Source organism: Anarrhichthys ocellatus, unplaced genomic scaffold (assembly GCF_004355925.1).
Source record: "Anarrhichthys ocellatus isolate YVR2014 unplaced genomic scaffold, GSC_Weel_1.0 scaffold2, whole genome shotgun sequence".
Taxonomy (NCBI): domain Eukaryota; kingdom Metazoa; phylum Chordata; class Actinopteri; order Perciformes; family Anarhichadidae; genus Anarrhichthys; species Anarrhichthys ocellatus.
In genome coordinates this window covers 8705724-8724490 of record NW_022280032.1, presented here as the reverse complement: position 1 = coordinate 8724490, position 18767 = coordinate 8705724, and the positions used below count along the sequence as shown (strand labels likewise).

Genomic DNA, 18767 nt, shown 5'->3' with positions numbered 1-18767 from the left:
TGTTCCATTAATCTACCGATGCTCCCAGGTGGACAGTTCATCACTTGCTTTACTGACGTGATAGAAATGCGAGTCATTACATGCTGGATGAGTGCTCAGTAGACGTCTGGGTAAAAAGCTGTGAGATTCCCGTTGTGTTTTGAGCTCTTGTCCGTTTGGACTAAAGTGTAGTTAACACCAGTCATCCATCTGTTTGTCTCATCTGAGAGCAGAGAGATGGACCACTGTCCTGCAGGGTAGAAGTACTGACGACAAGCTGCGCTCCTAATAAGGAAGGGCAGGCTGGCCGAGGCGCTCTCTCTGTAAATATCCCTCAGGTCTGAGAACGACGGAGGAAGAGGGAAGCGGATGGATTGCAGCCTTATATGGACAAAGCACTTCTTTTCCCAGGGTTTGTGGCTCTGACCCCCGGCATGTTGCCAGATGTTACACAAACAGCTCCTCGGCGCAACCAAGTGGTGAAACTAGTGAAATGCTACAGTTGAGCTCACAGTGAGGCAGAAAACCGTATATCTTGTTGGATGAAGAGAAATGCTCATATGGTGAAATGGTATATGCCAAGCCTTACAAATGCCAGGTCCTACAATTCCCACAATGCATCTAAGTATTTTATTAAACCTTTCTTGTCTGTTCAATGCCCTAATCTTTCAAATTCCACATTCATATTTTGTATTCTTTTCTGTCACAAATTTTGAATCCTGACATGACGGGTTATTCACCCAGAACATCATACAGTTGTCTCACAGGTTCAGCAGTAATGTCATGATGATAAAACTGACCTTTACATGTAAAATTGGTAGAGCGCTCAAACTTGCACCTGGGGCCGGTAGTATCCCAGGAATACTGGGTGGTGTTCATCAGAGAGACTCTCAATAGCGGCCTTCTAGCAGGTTTACCAGGGGCCCACATCTCTTAATAGGCTGTACCGTGGCTTTTATCCCATTCAAAATAATAATAATAATCATTTCCTGAACAATTTTTGCCTTTACAGTAGAGAAATGAGGGTAACAAGAGAAATTACATATGCAAACAGAGGATGTTGCATTTCTTGGTTGGCAAATGATCGTGTGAATTGGTTGAGTGAGATGTAAAATAAAAGAGCTAATGGTAAGAAGGGAGTTTAGAGCGACTGGTGAGCAGAGGGGAGATGGCATGATTTAGTTTGGAGAGAGTGACGTGATACTTCTTGGAAGAGATGGGATGGAAATGTAAACACTGTAACAGTGACCTACAAAGTATTTTTACAGTCTCAGCCAAGTGGTCCTGATGCTTCAATTGTGAATATGTACGCACATGTGGCAGTAGTTACAGCCTGTAACAAGACTGACCAACTGTAACTAAAGTGTATATATATATATATATAGTTAAGACCTTTTTCTTAAAGCTGGGAGTTGACAACATAAATACTTGTGTTCTTGACATTCACTAAAAATCGACCTATGATCCAGTGAAAACTGCACTGCTGGGTTTACACATACTCTGCTTTATCCTCTACATTAAATCCATGCCATGTTTTCCAGCAGACCCATAATCTTGTCCAGGTTTTCTCTGCAGCACAGAGGGCTACATGGCCTCCTACAGTTTTAAGTACGACACTACTAACTTGGACCTACTTTATCAACAACATTTGAGTCCTTTGCTTTCAGTAGACATGGACTCCAAAATGAACTACAACACATGAGCTCTTTTTTTTGTAGGTTAAACAGTTAAGAACGAGCGCTTTGGGACCTTCTGCAGGTTTTATCTTCAATTAGCTTTTTCAGCATTCCTCTTTGTTGCAGAAACAGATGCTTCTTCCCGTTTAATGTATGTTGAATTATGTATGTTGTATATTATTTATGCAGGCTGTTGAATGCAACACCTTTGGTTAACTTTCAGGAGTGGTTTAGCTTAAGCTCTGAGATTGTATGTTTATTTATTTGCCTTCAATGTAATTACTAGTTTAATGCTTAATTACTGAGGAATTTGAGTCTGTTTTTGTTTTGTTGGATGAGTGGCTCCTTTTTAAACTTTCTGTTCACATAATTGCTTCATGATGTCTTAGGATGGCACATGTCTTGTGACTCAAAGGTGTCAAAGTACACATTCCACAAATAGCCTTTACAGGCAAGAACCTGTGAAAAGTGTGTGTTTGGTTCCACAGTAAAAGTTTCCAGCAGTGATCTCGTGCCTCATACCCATGCAAATTGAGATATTTTAGTTTCGTAATATTGCATAAATACAGCACATAACCATAATAATCTCAATGAGGCAGTGTATTATTCCCATAGAGAACTGATTTCAAAATATAGATGTTGTCAGACCACGCTAACTTGTATTATGTGAAATAATTATTCACTGTTGAAGAGCTGGGACCCTCTCAACGAACCCTGACTGCATTGGGGAAATCAGATTTCCAACTGAACACCACCTCGTCACCATGTCCTATGATGAAGACCCTTACATCTTCTCCACTGACGCTCTACCCACTGACCGCCGCTTCCTCCCTCCACTAGCCAATGGGCTGCTGGGATGGAGGGTGTACAACAATACCATGCACATGGGGGGTGTGTATAACGGGGAGGGTGGACGTTGTCACCGTGCGGATGTCCCCTGTCCTCTTGCTGTGAAGGTTCAGATGAACGCACCAGCCCAGCACACCTACAGCCTGGACACCCACACAGGTAGTCTCTGCAGTGTTTGACCGTCTGATTGCAGGAATCTGTGTTGTGAAGAATTATCACGACTAATTGTATTGTTTTCTCATCCAGGTATCTTCACCCACAGCCTGAGCTCAGCAAGTGTAACGGTCTCACAGTCTCTGTATTCACACCGATACTACCCTAACCTGATGGTGATGGAGATTCTGATGGTGCGTCAGGTGACCTCAGAGGAGCCAATCACTGTGAATCTGTTCAGCTCATTCACACCTCAAAGCAAAGACATTGTTTTCGAGTCGTGTCCTGATTACAAAGGGGGAAGGTACGCTTCACAAAAACATCTGTAAAATGCACATTTTGAACTGCAGTATGAATATGATGTCTTACACAGTCTACATCCCACTCTCCCTCAGTCACGTCCAAGGAAAGGTGACCACTGCTGAGTTCCCAGGAGGTTCCTGTCCGTCAGTGCACCTTATCTGGACCCCCAAACCCCCCACTCTGACACTGCTTCCAGAACAGAGCCAGGCTCGCTGGGCCTTCATCCTGGTTGTGGCCAACAGTTTAGACACAGCTGAGGCCAATTATGACGAGGGCCTGAATCTGATAGCCTCTGGTAACCTGCGTCCGTCTCACGAGATGGCCTGGAAAGAACTGTGGCTGCAGAGCAAGGTGGAGGTGGCAGGGTCAGAGGGCCTCTGCAAGGCTCTGATAGGCTGCATGTTTTACCTCCTTAGCGCCTTCCCCTCCATACATGACACCTCCAGCTCTTTTGGTGGAGTCAGTCCAGGCGGACTGTCTAATGGTGGGGATGGTCAGGACTACTGGGGACACATTTTCTGGGACCAGGTAAGGCATGGTGTCAGTTGATGGCTATGTTATTTGCATGTTGTTGGTTTGGGTTGTATGATGTATCACACAATGATCCCACCTTCCTGTGACAGGACATTTGGATGTATCCTGCCATAGCCCTCTTCTATCCAAAGCTAGCCCGATCTGTGCTGGAGTACCGGGTGGGGACCATAGATGGGGCAAAAGACAATGCCCAAAAGCAGGGCTTCAAGGTACGATCATCAGTGGGATACTCCATCACCATCACAGCTCTTCTACCCTCACTGACTATGAGTGCACAGCTATTCAGTGGGATAAACACATTCCTAACAAAGTTGAAGAGAAAATTTGGTCTTTGTAGCTTTTCTTTACTGGGAGCAGTTGTGAAACTGTGAAAACTTTAGGACAACACATGAGAAACTCAATGATAGTAACAAATCAGAAAAGGATGCGATACAATACGCAAAGGTTAGAGCATGTGTGTTGTAACAATGAATTTTGTACAGAAGCAGAACCAGGAAGAGGTTAGCTTAGCTTAGCAGCTTAGTTTAGCGAAAGACTAGCAGCAAGGAGGGAAAGCTAACCTGGCAAGATGCAACACGTCAATCAGTAAGCTTTATGGGTATATGCATGCATTTAGTTACCTTTGTACAGAGCCAGACTAGCTTCAGGTCTTTATTCTAGGCTGAACTAATTGACTTCTAGCTCTATTCTTTAAATTACCATACAGACACGAGAGTTGTATCGATCTTCTGATCTAAATCTCGGCAAAAAAAAGTGTATTTTACCCAAATGTTAAACTATTCCTTTAAGTCCCCATTGGAAATACAACAAAATAATTATGCTTGTAAACATAAAAAATAAAGTCTACAAAAGATTAAAACGAGCTACATTACATCAACAGTAATTCAACATTTACAGTTAACTTTACCTAGAATGTTGTACTAGCAACACTTTAGCCTCAAGCGTATTTAATAGCTATAACAAATAGAGTATCTGCAGATAAGAGTAAACGAGAGCGTTGTTGTTTGATATTATATTAGTGTCAGTTAAGCTGCTGAGGGACTGAAACAGACTGGTGGTAACAGTGTTGTATATCATTTAGGGCTGATACTGTTACTCTTTTTCTGCGTGCTCTTGTTCTACATTTTAACAATAACCATGAAAATGCGACTGAGTCTTCTAAAGAAAAGATGTTATCAATACAGGGACTGAAGTTCCCATGGGAGAGTGCTGTATCAGGGAGGGAGGTGTGTCCAGAGGACATTTATGGACAACAAGAGATTCACATAAATGGAGATGTCTCCCTGGCCTTCCAACACTATCTCTACCTCACTGAGGTATACTCTTTTATCCCCACTCATCATAGTGTCTCACCCGGGCCTGTGTGAGGATATTAACTGAGCTCTTTGTTGCAGGATCTGTCCATGTTCACAGAGGGCCAGGGCAGAGAGGTGATCTACGGTGTGGCAGATTACTGGGTTTCTCGAGCATCATGGAACCCCGAGGATCAGAAGTATCACCTCTTAGGTAAAAAGAACATTATTAGAAGGATTATTACACAGAATACATTCAGCTTTACATGATTAACAGGCAAATGATTCAATAGAAGTTAAATTAAAGACATCTGACCTCTCTCATCTACTACGGGAAAAACTCACAAATCACACAAAACATAACAAAGTAGAACTAAAATAGCATGAAGCATTTCCCTTTTTTCCCGTTCAGGTGTCATGCCACCTGATGAGTATTACTACGATATCAACAACTCTGTGTACACAAACGCGGTGGCCAAATTCAGGTACTAGTATATGAATATCTCCCTGCAGTGGATATTAGCTGGTGATTACCAATAATACAGAAAGTTTCTCATTCATCAGTCTCCAGTTCGCTGTAGATTTGGCTGACCTCCTACAACATCCGGCACCAAAAGAATGGCAGGAAGTGGCCGAACACCTCAAAATACCTTTTGACGAGGAATCCCAGTACCATCCTGAGTTCGATGGCTACGTCAAAGGTTACTTTTTGTTTCTTTTGGACACTGACCTTCATAAGATAATCATGTCCATGACATGATGTGAGAATATAATCTGTAATTCTCACAGGTCATCCAGTGAAACAGGCAGACACGGTGATGTTGGGCTATCCTCTTGGACTGCTGATGTCCCCAGAGATCAGGAGAAACGACCTTGAAGCGTATGAACCAGTAACAGACCCTAATGGTCCGGCCATGACGTGGGTAAGACACAGCATGTTGTATGTGACTGTATCAGAGATTTATTGCCAAAATGCACTTAAAGAAGTGTTCAGATCCTTTACTAAAGTAAGAGAAGCCAAACCACAATGTAAAAAATACACAATTTAAAGTCTTGCATTCATAATCTTACTTAAAGCTCAAATCAGTACATATTTGTGAAGGTGGAGCTAAAAGAGAGTGAATATTGGATTTATGACTCCAGATGAATGCTAATGTTGCTCTGTAAATGCTGAATGTGAACAAAGGCAACTGTTTGCTAACACGTTAGTCACGTCAACTTCATAAGGTGATGATATCAGTGTTTATCCAAAGAAACACACGAATGCAGCTTTGAAGTACAAGTATTTACTGCAAAATGTACTCAAAGTACATATACGTCAGCATTTTATTGGATTGGATTTGATTATTACCAAATATAACTGCTAGAGGTGGAGTTCATTTTTGTCTACTTTAGACTGTTGGTGTTTTAATCTGTAACAACTATTTTAATAGCTCATCACAGATTTTGTAAAACCAAATTACGCAAATGCAAATGAACTAGTATCAATAGCTGTCATGTAAATTGGTTTGGTTTTTTAGTTGTATTAGTTGCCTGTAGTGCACATAATTATATGTTTTGCAGTGTCTCCTTGTATTGAATTTAAAAGCCTGTTGTTGCTGTTACTTCTTTATTAATAAGTGTATGTTTATACCAATGCTTTTGCTTTCCATTGTAAGGGTATGTTTGCAATCGGCTGGCTGGAACTGGGGGAGGCTGAGAGAGCTCAACGTTTACTTGAGAAGTGCTACAAAAACATCCAGGGACCGTTCCAGGTGTCCTTCTGACTCACACAGCCACATAATGCTAATAAATGCCTGTTTACTGGATATCCTGTGAATGTGTGATTGTCTCCCTTCACAGGTATGGAGTGAATCATCAGATGGCTCTGGTGCAGTCAACTTTCTCACAGGGATGGGGGGATTCCTGCAAGCCGTGCTGTTTGGTTATACTGGCTTTAGGTCAGTTAACAATGAAAAACACCTCAGTATATACACAGCATGTAGGCAGGGATACAGAGAGTGACATGCTGTGTTTTTTTTCTAGAGTTCAGAAGGAATGCTTGGCCTTTTCCCCACTTCTTCCCAATGGCATTTCTGAGCTCTGCGTCCGTGGTGTGACCTACCTGGGCAGTCAGATGGACTGGCTGCTGAGGAAAGATGAAGTTTGTATCATACTGAGGGAACAGGCCAACAGTGCTGGCAACACTAAGTCCTGTGATCTGCAGGTTGTCCTGAAGGCATCAGGAACTACAATCCCTCTCATGCCAGGTGACACACACACACAAGCAAAGACATGTGATAGATTTTAGTTTTTAGTACAAGGATATTCATCCTTAAATGTGCTGAATATAAATGTGCTTAATATTAAAAAACACACTTAGTCTTCCAAACTACAGACAAATGTTGAATATGAAAATGATACAATACAAAATAATGATAACAACAGTAGTACATTAGTTCATAGGTATGGCACAGTATTTGAGTTACAAAGTAAGAAAGAGTGCAATAATGAGGTAAATTCAGTCTTAAACTGCATGCATGACATATTTTACAACTCCAGAAATCGCACCATCCATCTCATCCAGGGAGAAAATACCTGCGAGATCTCACACTCCCTATTTGGTATCATACCTCCCATAATGCTTACAAAAATAGTGGCTCCAGAGTTTGTCAATAATAGAGAGTGACATACCATTTGTCAGAATAAGACAATGTGATTTCAGTAGACTGTATGTTGGAGTGAATCTGGAGACTGTGGTGGCAGATGTTGCACACTGGAGGATAGGACGCTTCTGGTTTGCAAAACCAATTCATACTCAGAGGAATTCCGTTTCTCAATAATTTGCCAAGATGCTATTGATCAATACACTCTAGTGTAAACCCCACCCCAATCCATAATACATGATATATTTCAATAGAGGGAAGACTGAAAATTACTGAACAAATCCTCTACAAGCCTATTTGTTTGAATTCGTGTGCATGTATTTTTCTGTTAATTATTATGTTGCATCAAGTCTCATGTGATTTTATTTAGTACTGTGTTATCTTAACTTTGCTCCTTGATTTCATACCTCATATTTTTTAAATGGAACTGATGCAGTAACAGATTATCATTGATTTACTAATATACGTTTATATTTTCAGGGAAGCCGGTTACTTTTCCTCGAGGGCCCGGGTGTGTTTGTAAACTGGTCTCGGCGTATTCCTGTTGGCCTCTCTGAAACAGTGACCATGACCCTCCTCATCATTTACCAGCAATTAAAAATATGTTGAGCAAGTTATTTCATATCTAAGCTGCCGTTAAGTTGTATGTTCCCATTCACTCGAGCATCAGCAATCATGGACAAAATGTATGACATTTTTATAGTGTTAGTTTCATGATATGCCATCGTTGTTATAAAACCAATGTTGTATTGTAAATGAGTTATATTCAAATAAAACTACATTTTGTGCAAAGCTTAATTGTCCCTTTTGCTTTCCATCTCTTGAGAATGTTCACCTTGGTGACCTGGGCCTAAAAAATCCTTTGTTGTTTGACTTCAAATATCATGTTTGATTCTGATATCCGGTGTCTTTGTTTAGCAGTCCTACAGTGTGGAGGAGAGGGTGTGACAAAGAACAGAAAAAAAACACTTATTTGTCTTGCATAAAAACTGTCCCTCAAACTGAAATGATTGAAGAACGGAAGATAAAGCTGTCAAACATATGTTTGAGTATCACTGACGGGGCGGCGTAAATCCTGCCAAATACCGGTTGGTTGATTTAAATCTGATCAACACTGTAACTCCGCCCTAAACGTTTCCTTGGGTTCGCTCGATTTGTCTTCACATGTTGGCGGTTTCCCCGCCTCGAGCCATTGCTCTCTATTGTTCCGATCCGCAGGGCCCGCCCTTGCGGATAATCGCAAACAACAAATCGAACAACCCCTCTCTAACGTCACTGAGCTACGCCTTGTGATTGGCTGATAAAGTTTGAACAAGTTAAACGGTTTCAGCGGGTCAGTGGCAGAGGACTGCTGTTAGGTTCAGGTTATTTAGAGTTTACACATAAGAACGCCGTTATTTTAGCACATTTACCTCCACCTCAGTATGCGATCGATTTAGCTGTTAAAACAAGCGGAGCAACGAACATCGGATTCCCCTTTCAGAGACTCGAACATCGAAGGTAACGCCATTTATTTTGACGTCCAAGACTAGTGTTAGCTAAATTAACGTTAGCTGACTAACATCGTAGCACGAGCCGTTTAAAACATTGCAAAGCAGTTATGAAATATAACATTGTTACCAACTAAGTTTGAATAGCGTAACTCTTCCAGTACGTTAGCGGTTACCACAGTAAAAAAAAGTTAGGTTAGCACGTTTTGGTGTTGCATATTCGTTGTTCGTGTTTCATGTTAGCTAAGCTAACGGTTGTGTTGGGCTAATTTGACTACGCAGCTAATTTTAATAACATTAAAACAGTAAGCGTTGTTTTTTTTTTTGTGGACCACATTGTCGTTGAATAGCTACTTTCTGCAACCCAACTCGACCGCGAGAATAGAAGACACTGCGCATGTGCACCATTTAGCTGCTTTTACAAAGACTAGTGAAAATGGATCTGGTATGGTTATGCTAAAAGGAAAATAAAGACTGTTAAAACATGAACAGCTAGTTGGGTCTTTATGACGACGCTTCAATTAATCATTGTTTACATTCATCTCAAGTCTGATCCAGCTTCTCCTGGTTTAACAGTGCAATCTTTCCCTCAAGCCGTCAACATGAACTCCGTCCGGTCATCTGTACGGTCCCTCAAGCAACACTTTGATGGCAAAGTAAAAGAGTTCACCGATGAGATCGAGACTGTCCACATGGTGTGGCTTGTGGAGATCCAACAAGAGGCCAACCGCATGTTTTCAGGGTATGTTTGAAATAATATAAAACATTTGAGCTCTGTTATTTGTTTTCATAAGATTCCATCTTTAGAAATCTGTTCTTCTCTAAAATTATCTTTACGGTTTTACAAGTGAAGCTGTTTCTTTTTATTTCAGAGATTTCATCGCTGAGCCAGAATTAATGCCAAAAACACCATCACAGAAAAAGCATAGTCGCAGGAAGCGTGTGTCCATGGGGCATCAAGAAGAACATCAAGCCAGACGAAGGTTTGTTGCTTTCATTAGTTTTATTAAAGTAAAAGTTTCACATTTTAATTGTGACGGGGTTTTAAAGTGTGCCTCTCTGACTCTTCCTGTCCAGGTTTTCAAAGGGAAGGCGTAGTAACCTCCGTGGCTCCTCTGTCAAATCACTGAACTTCATCGCTGAGGAAGAGACCTTTCCCAACGCGTCCACCTCTGACGTCGACACCACCACCGCACGGCCCAAACGCACCACCCGCAAAAACAAACAAACGGTGTCTGAGGCGGCAGAGGATGCAAGCCAGTCATGTGGAAGTCTGAAGACCGAGGAGGAGCAGAACAAGAAGCCAGAGCAGGTAGAGGAGGAAGAGATGGCCAAAGATAACAAGGTGAACGATGCAGAAGACGAGCCCGACCCCGCCCCCGCCCCGCCCCCACCCACGATACCCTCGCCCGAGATCGTCGTCAGCATCTCTTCCTCGGACCGATTGTCTGCCGAGCGTGCTAACAATCCGCTGCCTTCTCCCGGCCGTACAGCTGCTAAAATTGCAATCGCTGGCGCAGCGCGAAGCTCGCGGAGAAGCTCCATGCGATGCTCCCTCAAGCTGCGTCACTCGCTGGCCGGTCTGCGGCACAGTATGACTCAGGAGTCTGTGCGCCGCGCCTCGCGCCGCTCCATGCTTAAGAGGAAAGGGGCTCGCATGGGCAACTCCACATGTAGCAGCAATGTTGATGGTGAGAAATGACCTGTATTTGGTTTATAATAACATAAAATACCAACCATTAGACATCACACTCTGATTGTTGTTAATCTGGATATTATGTTTGTGGTTGTAGATGACTCTTGTGTGGACTCTACAGAGGAAGAGGAAGAGGACAGAGCAGTGTGAGTAATGACTGACATTTTTCTGTGTATAGGTGATTATATTGTCTTAATGGTAAAAGAAATCATGTGTTTGAATCTATAATTTAAAATATTGGTAACGGTGACTGGTTAATTACTCAGTCACACGTGACTGTACATGCATTTAAAGTTCTTTATATGTTTTGAAATGTTTCTTAAACCTTTAAATGTCTTCACTGCTGTAGTATGTTAGATGCTGTAAGTGCAAACTCTGAGGATAATGCTGCAGCTGAAGAATGGAAGGAAACACCTGAGGTATGAATACATGTCTTTGTCTATTTAAGTGTGAAACGCATTTAATTTGTATTTTGGTTGTTCTTCAACTAATGTCTTTGTTTTGCTTTTTTGTGTAAAACAAATGTAAATCCAGATTAACCAGAGCTTCCGTCCATCTGTTGGCCGCATCACTCGATCTGTGGCTGCAAACTCTGCCACACTGGCCCCCCCGTCAACAGTCAACACTCCCAACAAGGGAACAGGTATGGAAACTGAGCATTTCATATATGTATGCATGTGTGTATATATACATATACATATGCGTGTGTATATATAAAAAATTGATTTGTTTAATTTTATTTGATTGTTGTTGAACATAAACTTGAATTGATATGTAATGGTACTTGTGTGTGATAAATACATGTTTGTTTGTGTTTCAGTTATTGAGAAGCAGCTGACTTCCCAGTCAGGTCGCATGTGAGTGCTGTATATGTGTGTGTGTGTGTGTGTGTGTTCCACTTAATAACTGCACTGGTCAACCTGTTGTTAAATCAATTCTTGTGTGTGAAGGTCACGCCAGAGTACCAAACGCAAAGCACCAGATACTGTAGAGGAAAGTCCCACAAAGAGGCCCTCTCCTCCCAAGAAAAATCAAAGTGTAAGATGGAAGAAAAAACAGTTTTGCCAAGTGTTCAAATAATAAGTGGATCAAATAGTAATCTGTTGGAACTTGTTCCCTTTTCTTATGAACACATAGACAATAAGACCCAACATGAGGTCTTTTCTCCACACTGTGCAGAAGAATCAGATGCTGATGATGACTCCAAATTCCCTCGGCCGGACTGCTGTCATGAAGTCCTTCATTAAACACACCACTCCTCTGAGGATTGACCCCAAGGTAAGCTGTACACCTCAACTCTGTCATACACTGGTAGCAGGCTGGGCTGGACAAAACGCAGTATAGTTCAGTGAAGAAAGCATCAGATTTTGATCTGCTTTATTTATTATCACCGATACGATCCATTAAAACTAGAGCCGACACCATCTCATTGTTTGGCTGATATGATCTTGTCCAACCAAATTCTCACTGGTCAAACAATCACTGGTTTTACTTTAAAGGCGCAGGATACAAGAGTGGGCATTTTGACTGCCTCTCAATGATTCTCAGGACTGCGATGCCTGAGCTCATAGCTAACAGTGTTTACCAGAGGGGCAACCGGAGGGTAGGTGCTCTGCGGGACGGCGTTATGGGGGTATCAATATTTCTAATAGCTTTTTTTAACATGCAGATCCCAGTCGATTGGTTGAAGTGTACGTAGAATTTCAGTCGATTAAGATTATCTTTGACTGCGGTCGTAATTAAAATGTGTCTGGATTTGCAGCGATACCGGACACAACATCTCTTACTGTAAACACATTAGCTGAACACGCGCGTTGTATTGCAGTGAATTGAAAATGGATTGTTTTATACGTGCATAACTCTCCATGGGAACTGAATTACAATTTCAGTTGTGTACGTCCCCTAAAGCCCAAATCTTGTTGGACAAATAAACTAGGAAAACATGTTACAAATTGAATTGCAATTGTTTTGAAATACTGTGGCTGACATCCTTTTGTTTGGATGTGTTTTCTCTCCTCAGTTGAGCGTTGGTATAGTGGTAAGTGTAGTGTGGAAGTACTGAATGTTTGTGGGCGTTCTGTGGTGTCTAACATCCCATCGTGGACCTTGATTGAATGTCTCCTCATGTAACACGCACCTTAGATGAGCCGCTTTCAACAACCCAAACAGCACGTGTTAGTTAGTCGATGGTGTCTCTGATCCCTCAGGTCGACAATGCTCATTCTTTGAAATCTTTTGAACCAACAATCCTATAAAACGGCTTTAGTATCTTCACCGTTTGACTTTGTAAATTTAATCCGAAGTAAAAATCCATCTGAACCAGAAGCTGTGGCACTATTTGGGTTGTTCTTAAAACTCGTGTCAGCGGATTGTGATTTATTGGGTGAGAAGATCACACTGGAATTAATGTCTTTGTCCACTTTTTGGGGTTTGGGTCTTGTTGTACAAATGATTTGTTCTCGTGATCACATGACATTCAGCTACACTTGTAGAGTGTCTGACTCAGTTTATTTGACACAAAGCAGAGAAACAATTGAAATAGAAACCGTGGATATGATGGTAGCCAACTATTGCTTAGTGATGTAGCTTATTTAGAAATGGACACAAGATCTGTCTTCTTGACTATCACTCATCCATTTACAGCCGTCTTTAAAGATCGCTTCTTATTTTAACGGCAACTTCCAGCGAGGTCTTTCTCTACACTTGCTCTGTTGAATTGTCCTCGCAGAGACTAATGATCACAGGACAGTCCAGCAGTGTGACCACAAACTTCTTTAAGTAGGTGGAAATAAATCACAAAGTCTGTCGAGGTGGATTTTTGCTTCACTGGTATGGTGATCTTTTTCCACATGCATGACCTCCACCTGCTCCTTGTATTCCTTTGACATTTGCTGCCTATTAACAATGTGTTGGTTGGTTTCTGACGACACACATTTCCTTAAACCTTTGTCTTCTCTTTTCTCAGACGAAGGAGCGTTACAAACTGGAAGCACTTAAGAAGAAGCAGGAGCTAGAGGAAGAAAGGATGAAGAAAATGGACGAGGAGAAGAAAAGGAAACAGGACGATCTCAAAAGGTTAACGCGCCACATCTTTAATTGCTCAGACTGGACAGTAGTTTGTTCTTGTTCTTATTTAATTTTTGTCTTCCAGGAAGAGAGATGAGAGGCTGAGAAGAGTGTTTGAGGCCAAAGTAAAAGAAGAGCAGCGAGAGGTGGAGAAGAAAAAGAAGATTGAGCAAAAGATGGCGCAGATTGATGAGAAGAATGATAAGGTATGCAGCAACTTCATTCTATTTGTTCACCTCCAAAAAAGATTGAACCCCATATCTAACATTTGGTGTTGTGCAGCGTGTGGCAGAAGACAAGGCCAAAAAGAAGGTGGCCATTAAACGTCAAGACGACCTGGAGCAGAAGAGGAAGTTGGAGGAAGACGCTAAAAGGAAGAAGATTCAGCAAGCGGTGAGACGGCACCGTCTAGTCATTTGTGTTGGGCTTAGTTTGGTGCCGTATATCAAGTCCGTGCAACTGCAAAGAATTTATCTGAGAATTACAGACTACATGGAGCAGAGCAGGCTGTCTCATTGTGACCATTTAGGTGCATTTTTTTTTTTTTTTTGAGACATTGCAACAAAATTTTCAGTTTGTGTCCAAAGTACAAATTTTCATCTGGTCATGTAGCGAGAAGTTGTTTTTTAAAAGTAACTTAATCTTCTTTGACATCACGTTTTGCAATCGGCCTTTTTTCTAAATGTTGTACATGTTTTGTTTTAACTTCAGGAGGAAGAGAAGCGGCAGCAAGAGTTACTGGCTACTAAGAAGGCCGAGGAGGAGGAACAGCGAGCTCGTAAGCTGGCTGAAGCTCGCCGAGCGCTGGAGCAGAAGAGGGAGCAAGAGAGGGAGCTGGAGAGAGAGCGCCTAGCTGTTGCTGAAAGGTTATTGGTGGCCTTTAATACTCCTATCAATAGTACCATACCAGCTGCTTTATACACAAAGTAATCTGATTAGCTTTTCAACACAGTGAAGGCTGCATTAAACTGAAAGCTGCATTGGTGAAAACATAAGTCTGTATTTACTCCAGAGTTTATTTTCCTGACTTAATGTCTGTATTTCAGGGAGCGCGTGGAAAAAGCAAAAGCTCTTGCTCTGCAGCAGGAAGTGGAGAGAGCAGCGAGAGAGAAAGAGAGGAGAGAACTGGAGGAGAAAAGAAAGGCACTTGACAAAAGACTGGTGAGAAATTGAATGTCTTAAACGCGTGTCAAACGGTGTTTGATTTAGCAGCCCAAAACAATTGGTTTTATAGTTTTGAACAAACACATTGACTTCTGAGAACTGTCCAATAAAACAGATCTTGTACTGATGGCCAAAAGGCAACAGAGAACCTGATGGTAGAGAGGAGCTTTAAAAGCAAGAAAGTGTCGAAATGTCTCTGGACAGGGTAACGTCACATCTGGAAAGATCCCTCAATACCTTAATTTACCTCTTATCTAAATATTCTTCATGTTATATTTCTAGCCCATCTCCACAGTGCTGTGTCAGCATTAAAGAAGGGCACAGAATGCAGTAGTGGTGCCCTTTCATAATAGCTAGCGGATGTTAAGGAAACTGTCAGCTGCAACCGCTAGCCAACTGTCAAAATGCATCCAACTCCTGTAAACCCCATAATGAAATTAAAAACTGTTTGGAATTAACCGAATGTTTTGGCTGCTGTTAATAGAAAGCTTTGTGTTCCACTAGGAGGAGCAGCGGAGATTAGCTGCTAAAGAGCAAGAAGTTGCTGCTAAAGAGCGAGAAGCTGCTGCTAAAGAGCGAGAAGCTGCTGCTAAAGAGCGAGAAGTTGCTGCTAAAAAGGCCGCTTCTGCAAAGGTAAACCAGCAGGGGGACATTTACTTTACTTTAGGTACACCTGCAAACGTTGACACAAAGACTTGAATCGATTCTATCCCCAGTGGAGTCAAATGTACCTCTTGATTGTCTCCTCTGTAGGCGGCTTCTTGCCTGAATGTGACTGTGGATATCGAGGTAAGAATCTAAACTGGCCACATCTGGGACTTGATCCCACTCATTGAATAACTGCTTCGTAGTGCTTAATATTCTAAAATCAACAAGAAACCTGTAGGCAACAGTGAAGGGCATATTTACCACTTTTCCTAATTCTTGCAGCGCTCTGTAATGGGCACGCCTGTAGGAAAAGGTGCTGACCTCAATAAGACTCTGGATGTTGTGGTAAGTTTAAATAATGCATTCTTGGCAGATGTTTTGAATCGGTTCCTGTCTTTGAACATTATGGAAACGGTTTTAAACGTGTGTTTTATCCTCCTCTGCAGCGATCGCCACAATCGTACTCCATCACTCCAAAGGGCGGCAACAAACCGTTGCCCAAATGTGGGGACGATTACGGGATGGACCAAAACAGTGACGACTCCACTGATGACGAGTCTGCCCCAAGGAAGCCCATTCCATCCTGGGCCGAGGGTAGGCATGATTTAATACAACTGTCATTTATTATGATGATCCATCTATTTACCCCACCTTCTGTAGCGTTGTTTAGCAATATTTTTCGTAATGCACGAAGCTGAAGTTGACTGTCCAAGTCCTCAATTGTACTATCGTAGTTTAGCACTCATAGCTAGGCCCCGCAGGCCTGCTGACATCAGTCAATTGTAATATTGTGACTTATTCTAAATTGAGTTAATTCCACTAATACATTTTACCAGACCTCTTTTGGGTTTGCACAATGTGATGTCTTAAATCACAACATTGTCTTTAATTTGTTCCCCTCCAGGTCCCAATCTGCAGCAGATCATGATGAAGCAGTACTTCAACCCTCCTGATATAGACACTTTCTTTGGAACAATTGAGCCACCAAAACTGGAAAATATCTTTTACAAGAGCAAGCCTCGCTATTTCAAGCGGACCAGCTCGGCTGTGTGGCACTCTCCTCCCATTGGAGGCAAGTGATGTCTGTACACTGATGCAGATACACATATTATATTGCTGTATAAAGTTTAATCTTTGTTTTAATGTTTGTTTTTAAATAAAGTAAACATTTTCTGGATGTTTAAAGATATATTTTATTTTTTTTTTAGCTGTCAATGTTTTAGGAAATATTCTTTCTAGTATGTGAAATGTATGTCGTGGAGTTGGTGCTTCATGCGTGGGTTTGGACTTGAGCATGGGGATGTTTTATAACTCAGTGGGATGTACCGGTAAACGTTTGGAAGATTTTGCCACATGATCTGCAAGAACTTTCATTTGTATAATGCGTGTAGCTACCGGCTGTAAATTATAATAAAATGTTTGTTTGGGATTTATTCCGGTACATTAAAATGGTTGAACAAAAAAAAATCTTGTGTAGGTTTTTAGATTTGATCGTTTGACGCCCAATAAAAGCTTATACAGCTCAACATTTTAGTCGCTGTAAAGGCCGGTGCACACTTACATTATTTGAACTGATTGGACCGCTTGGGTCAGTGGACTCCTGCATTCACTAAGACAAAAACTAATTTGTCCCGTCCACCAGGTGCTAAAGTTGACAGTCCTGAGAAGAGGTCAAGTCTGTTTAAAGGAGATCACCTGTGTGCATGTAGCAAGTAATTTATTTTAACAGGTTGATATGTAGACTTGTTTGAGCTGTGTCAACACACTGACAGTGAGGCAGCATGCATTACCCCTGATCACTGAAACGTGTGTTTTTGCTACTAAGGCACGTCAAACTATCTGCTTTAAAATGAGCTTACCTAGCAGCCCATGACATAATGGTATGTTTTATTTCACCTAAATAGATTTCTTGTAAAAAAAAAAACTCCTTTATTGATTTATCAGGACTTCTCTGAAAACGGAATTGCTTTTTCAAATCCACGACAACTGGATCTAATCTAAGGAAGATCTGCTTTGATCGAAAGCTCCAGAACAGCGACTAAATCGACTTTGTGGTATAGTTTTATGTCAACTGTATCCTAAAAGGAAACTGACTTGTCAAAGTATACATTAGTGTTCGGTTTAATTCCATGTAAGACATTGCTCAATTTAAATCAAAGATGCTCTTTAATATACCTTTTTCTAATCTTTTAATAGCTGCCACATCAAAGATGTTTATGTGATGGCATACGCTGTGTAAATTTATATTTGTGTGATTCTTAAGTCTTAACTTTAATTGTGTAACCGTCCAGCCTTTTAACCGCTAACAGATGGTCATCGGAGGGAATGTCCGATGATGAATTGATGGAGATCTACTGGCTAACGGTGTCAACTCTAATTGTGAAATTTGCCTTTTTGTTTTGGTGGCCATTCAGTGGTTCATGATGCGAAACAAGTCTTTTATTTTAGTTCCCAAATCCGACAACTTCCACCAGGACTGCGAGTCTGCCATTAACAGGCGGATAAACCTGGAGCTCTATGCCTCTTATGTATCTCTCTATGGTAAGAGAGACTTTCATTCCCAGCAATGCAAGGCGCATCTTTTTTTGGCCCATTGCTCACTGCTCAGTGCTTTTTGTGTCCCTTTAAACTCAGATTACTAAAACATAAAATGTCTTTATTCTTGATTTACAGGCATTCTATTTCGATAGGGACGATGAATCCTATACTTCCACATTTTGTAAAGTTCTTCCATACACAGTCCAAGTCCTCTGCTATTGAATTTCACATTTTTCAAATACGATCCACATTTAGATTATGCATAACTATATTGTTCCAGCAGAAATGCGTTATTGAGGATATCTTGGAGCAAAAGAGAATCTTAAAAATGTAAACAGTTTTTTAGGGTGAAAAGGTCGGTTCTCTATTTGTTATGTGTACATAGTTTCTTTATATAATCCAATAAAATAGTAATAAGTAATTTCAAGACTACATTTTTATTGAAAAAATAAACGAAACATAACATATGATACAGACAAATTATTAAAGAGTGCACTGATGGAAACAATACTGAAAAGACTAGAATATACACATTTTTCTGTCGTTGAGTTTCAGAAGTAACTAGAAAGAGTTTCTTATTTTTCCTTCACATGTTGAGGGTTAAATCTCAAAAGGTCTTACAAGCAGGTTAATTGTTCTATAAGAGCTTAACACAAAGTAGAGATTAACTCTGTGTTTGCGACAAATACTTATCAATTGTGTGTAGGGCTCCAGATGACTAATACGGTCCAGAT

At 41.2% G+C, this 18767-nt stretch overlaps 2 protein-coding genes across 4 annotated transcripts; both read left to right on the top strand.

Moving 5' to 3' along the window:
• Window positions 1–1541: 1541 nt before the first annotated feature.
• pgghg (protein-glucosylgalactosylhydroxylysine glucosidase) lies at window positions 1542–8214 on the top strand. The gene is made up of 14 exons (XM_031864736.1): window positions 1542–1806; window positions 2347–2663; window positions 2751–2961; window positions 3053–3488; window positions 3584–3703; window positions 4679–4810; window positions 4889–5000; window positions 5199–5271; window positions 5351–5487; window positions 5576–5709; window positions 6445–6540; window positions 6629–6726; window positions 6812–7035; window positions 7912–8214. The coding sequence occupies exons 2-14, from the start codon at window positions 2420–2422 to the stop codon at window positions 7986–7988; spliced, it is 2094 nt and encodes a 697-aa protein (XP_031720596.1). The 5' UTR covers window positions 1542–1806; window positions 2347–2419; the 3' UTR covers window positions 7989–8214.
• Window positions 8215–8766: 552 nt separating this feature from the next.
• incenp (inner centromere protein) lies at window positions 8767–17078 on the top strand. Of its 3 annotated transcripts, none has more exons than XM_031864088.1 (21): window positions 8767–8931; window positions 9498–9663; window positions 9794–9904; window positions 9999–10612; window positions 10715–10763; window positions 10967–11036; window positions 11152–11260; window positions 11438–11474; window positions 11568–11655; window positions 11755–11895; window positions 12638–12655; window positions 13583–13692; window positions 13769–13889; window positions 13966–14076; window positions 14395–14549; window positions 14730–14844; window positions 15352–15480; window positions 15601–15636; window positions 15778–15840; window positions 15942–16089; window positions 16400–17078. In XM_031864088.1, the coding sequence occupies exons 2-21, from the start codon at window positions 9524–9526 to the stop codon at window positions 16573–16575; spliced, it is 2541 nt and encodes an 846-aa protein (XP_031719948.1). In that variant the 5' UTR covers window positions 8767–8931; window positions 9498–9523; the 3' UTR covers window positions 16576–17078. The 3 variants fall into 3 exon arrangements, with proteins under 3 accessions (XP_031719948.1, XP_031719938.1, XP_031719956.1); XM_031864078.1 differs by having other exon boundaries at window positions 9516–9663; window positions 16400–17077; XM_031864096.1 differs by lacking the exon at window positions 12638–12655 and having other exon boundaries at window positions 9516–9663; window positions 16400–17077.
• The last annotated feature ends 1689 nt before the right edge of the window (window positions 17079–18767 follow it).

Bases quoted from the DNA above. Each gene is read 5' to 3' on its own strand.
- pgghg (XM_031864736.1), top strand. From the start codon at position 2,420: ATGTCCTATGATGAAGACCCTTACATCTTCTCCACTGACGCTCTACCC. The intron at 5,001-5,198 runs GTAAAAAGAACA...TTTCCCGTTCAG, and splicing joins TCAGAAGTATCACCTCTTAG to GTGTCATGCCACCTGATGAG. The intron at 5,710-6,444 runs GTAAGACACAGC...TTCCATTGTAAG, and splicing joins ATGGTCCGGCCATGACGTGG to GGTATGTTTGCAATCGGCTG.
- incenp (XM_031864088.1), top strand. From the start codon at position 9,524: ATGAACTCCGTCCGGTCATCTGTACGGTCCCTCAAGCAACACTTTGAT. The intron at 11,261-11,437 runs GTATGGAAACTG...TTTGTGTTTCAG, and splicing joins CACTCCCAACAAGGGAACAG to TTATTGAGAAGCAGCTGACT. The intron at 15,841-15,941 runs GTAAGTTTAAAT...CCTCCTCTGCAG, and splicing joins ATAAGACTCTGGATGTTGTG to CGATCGCCACAATCGTACTC.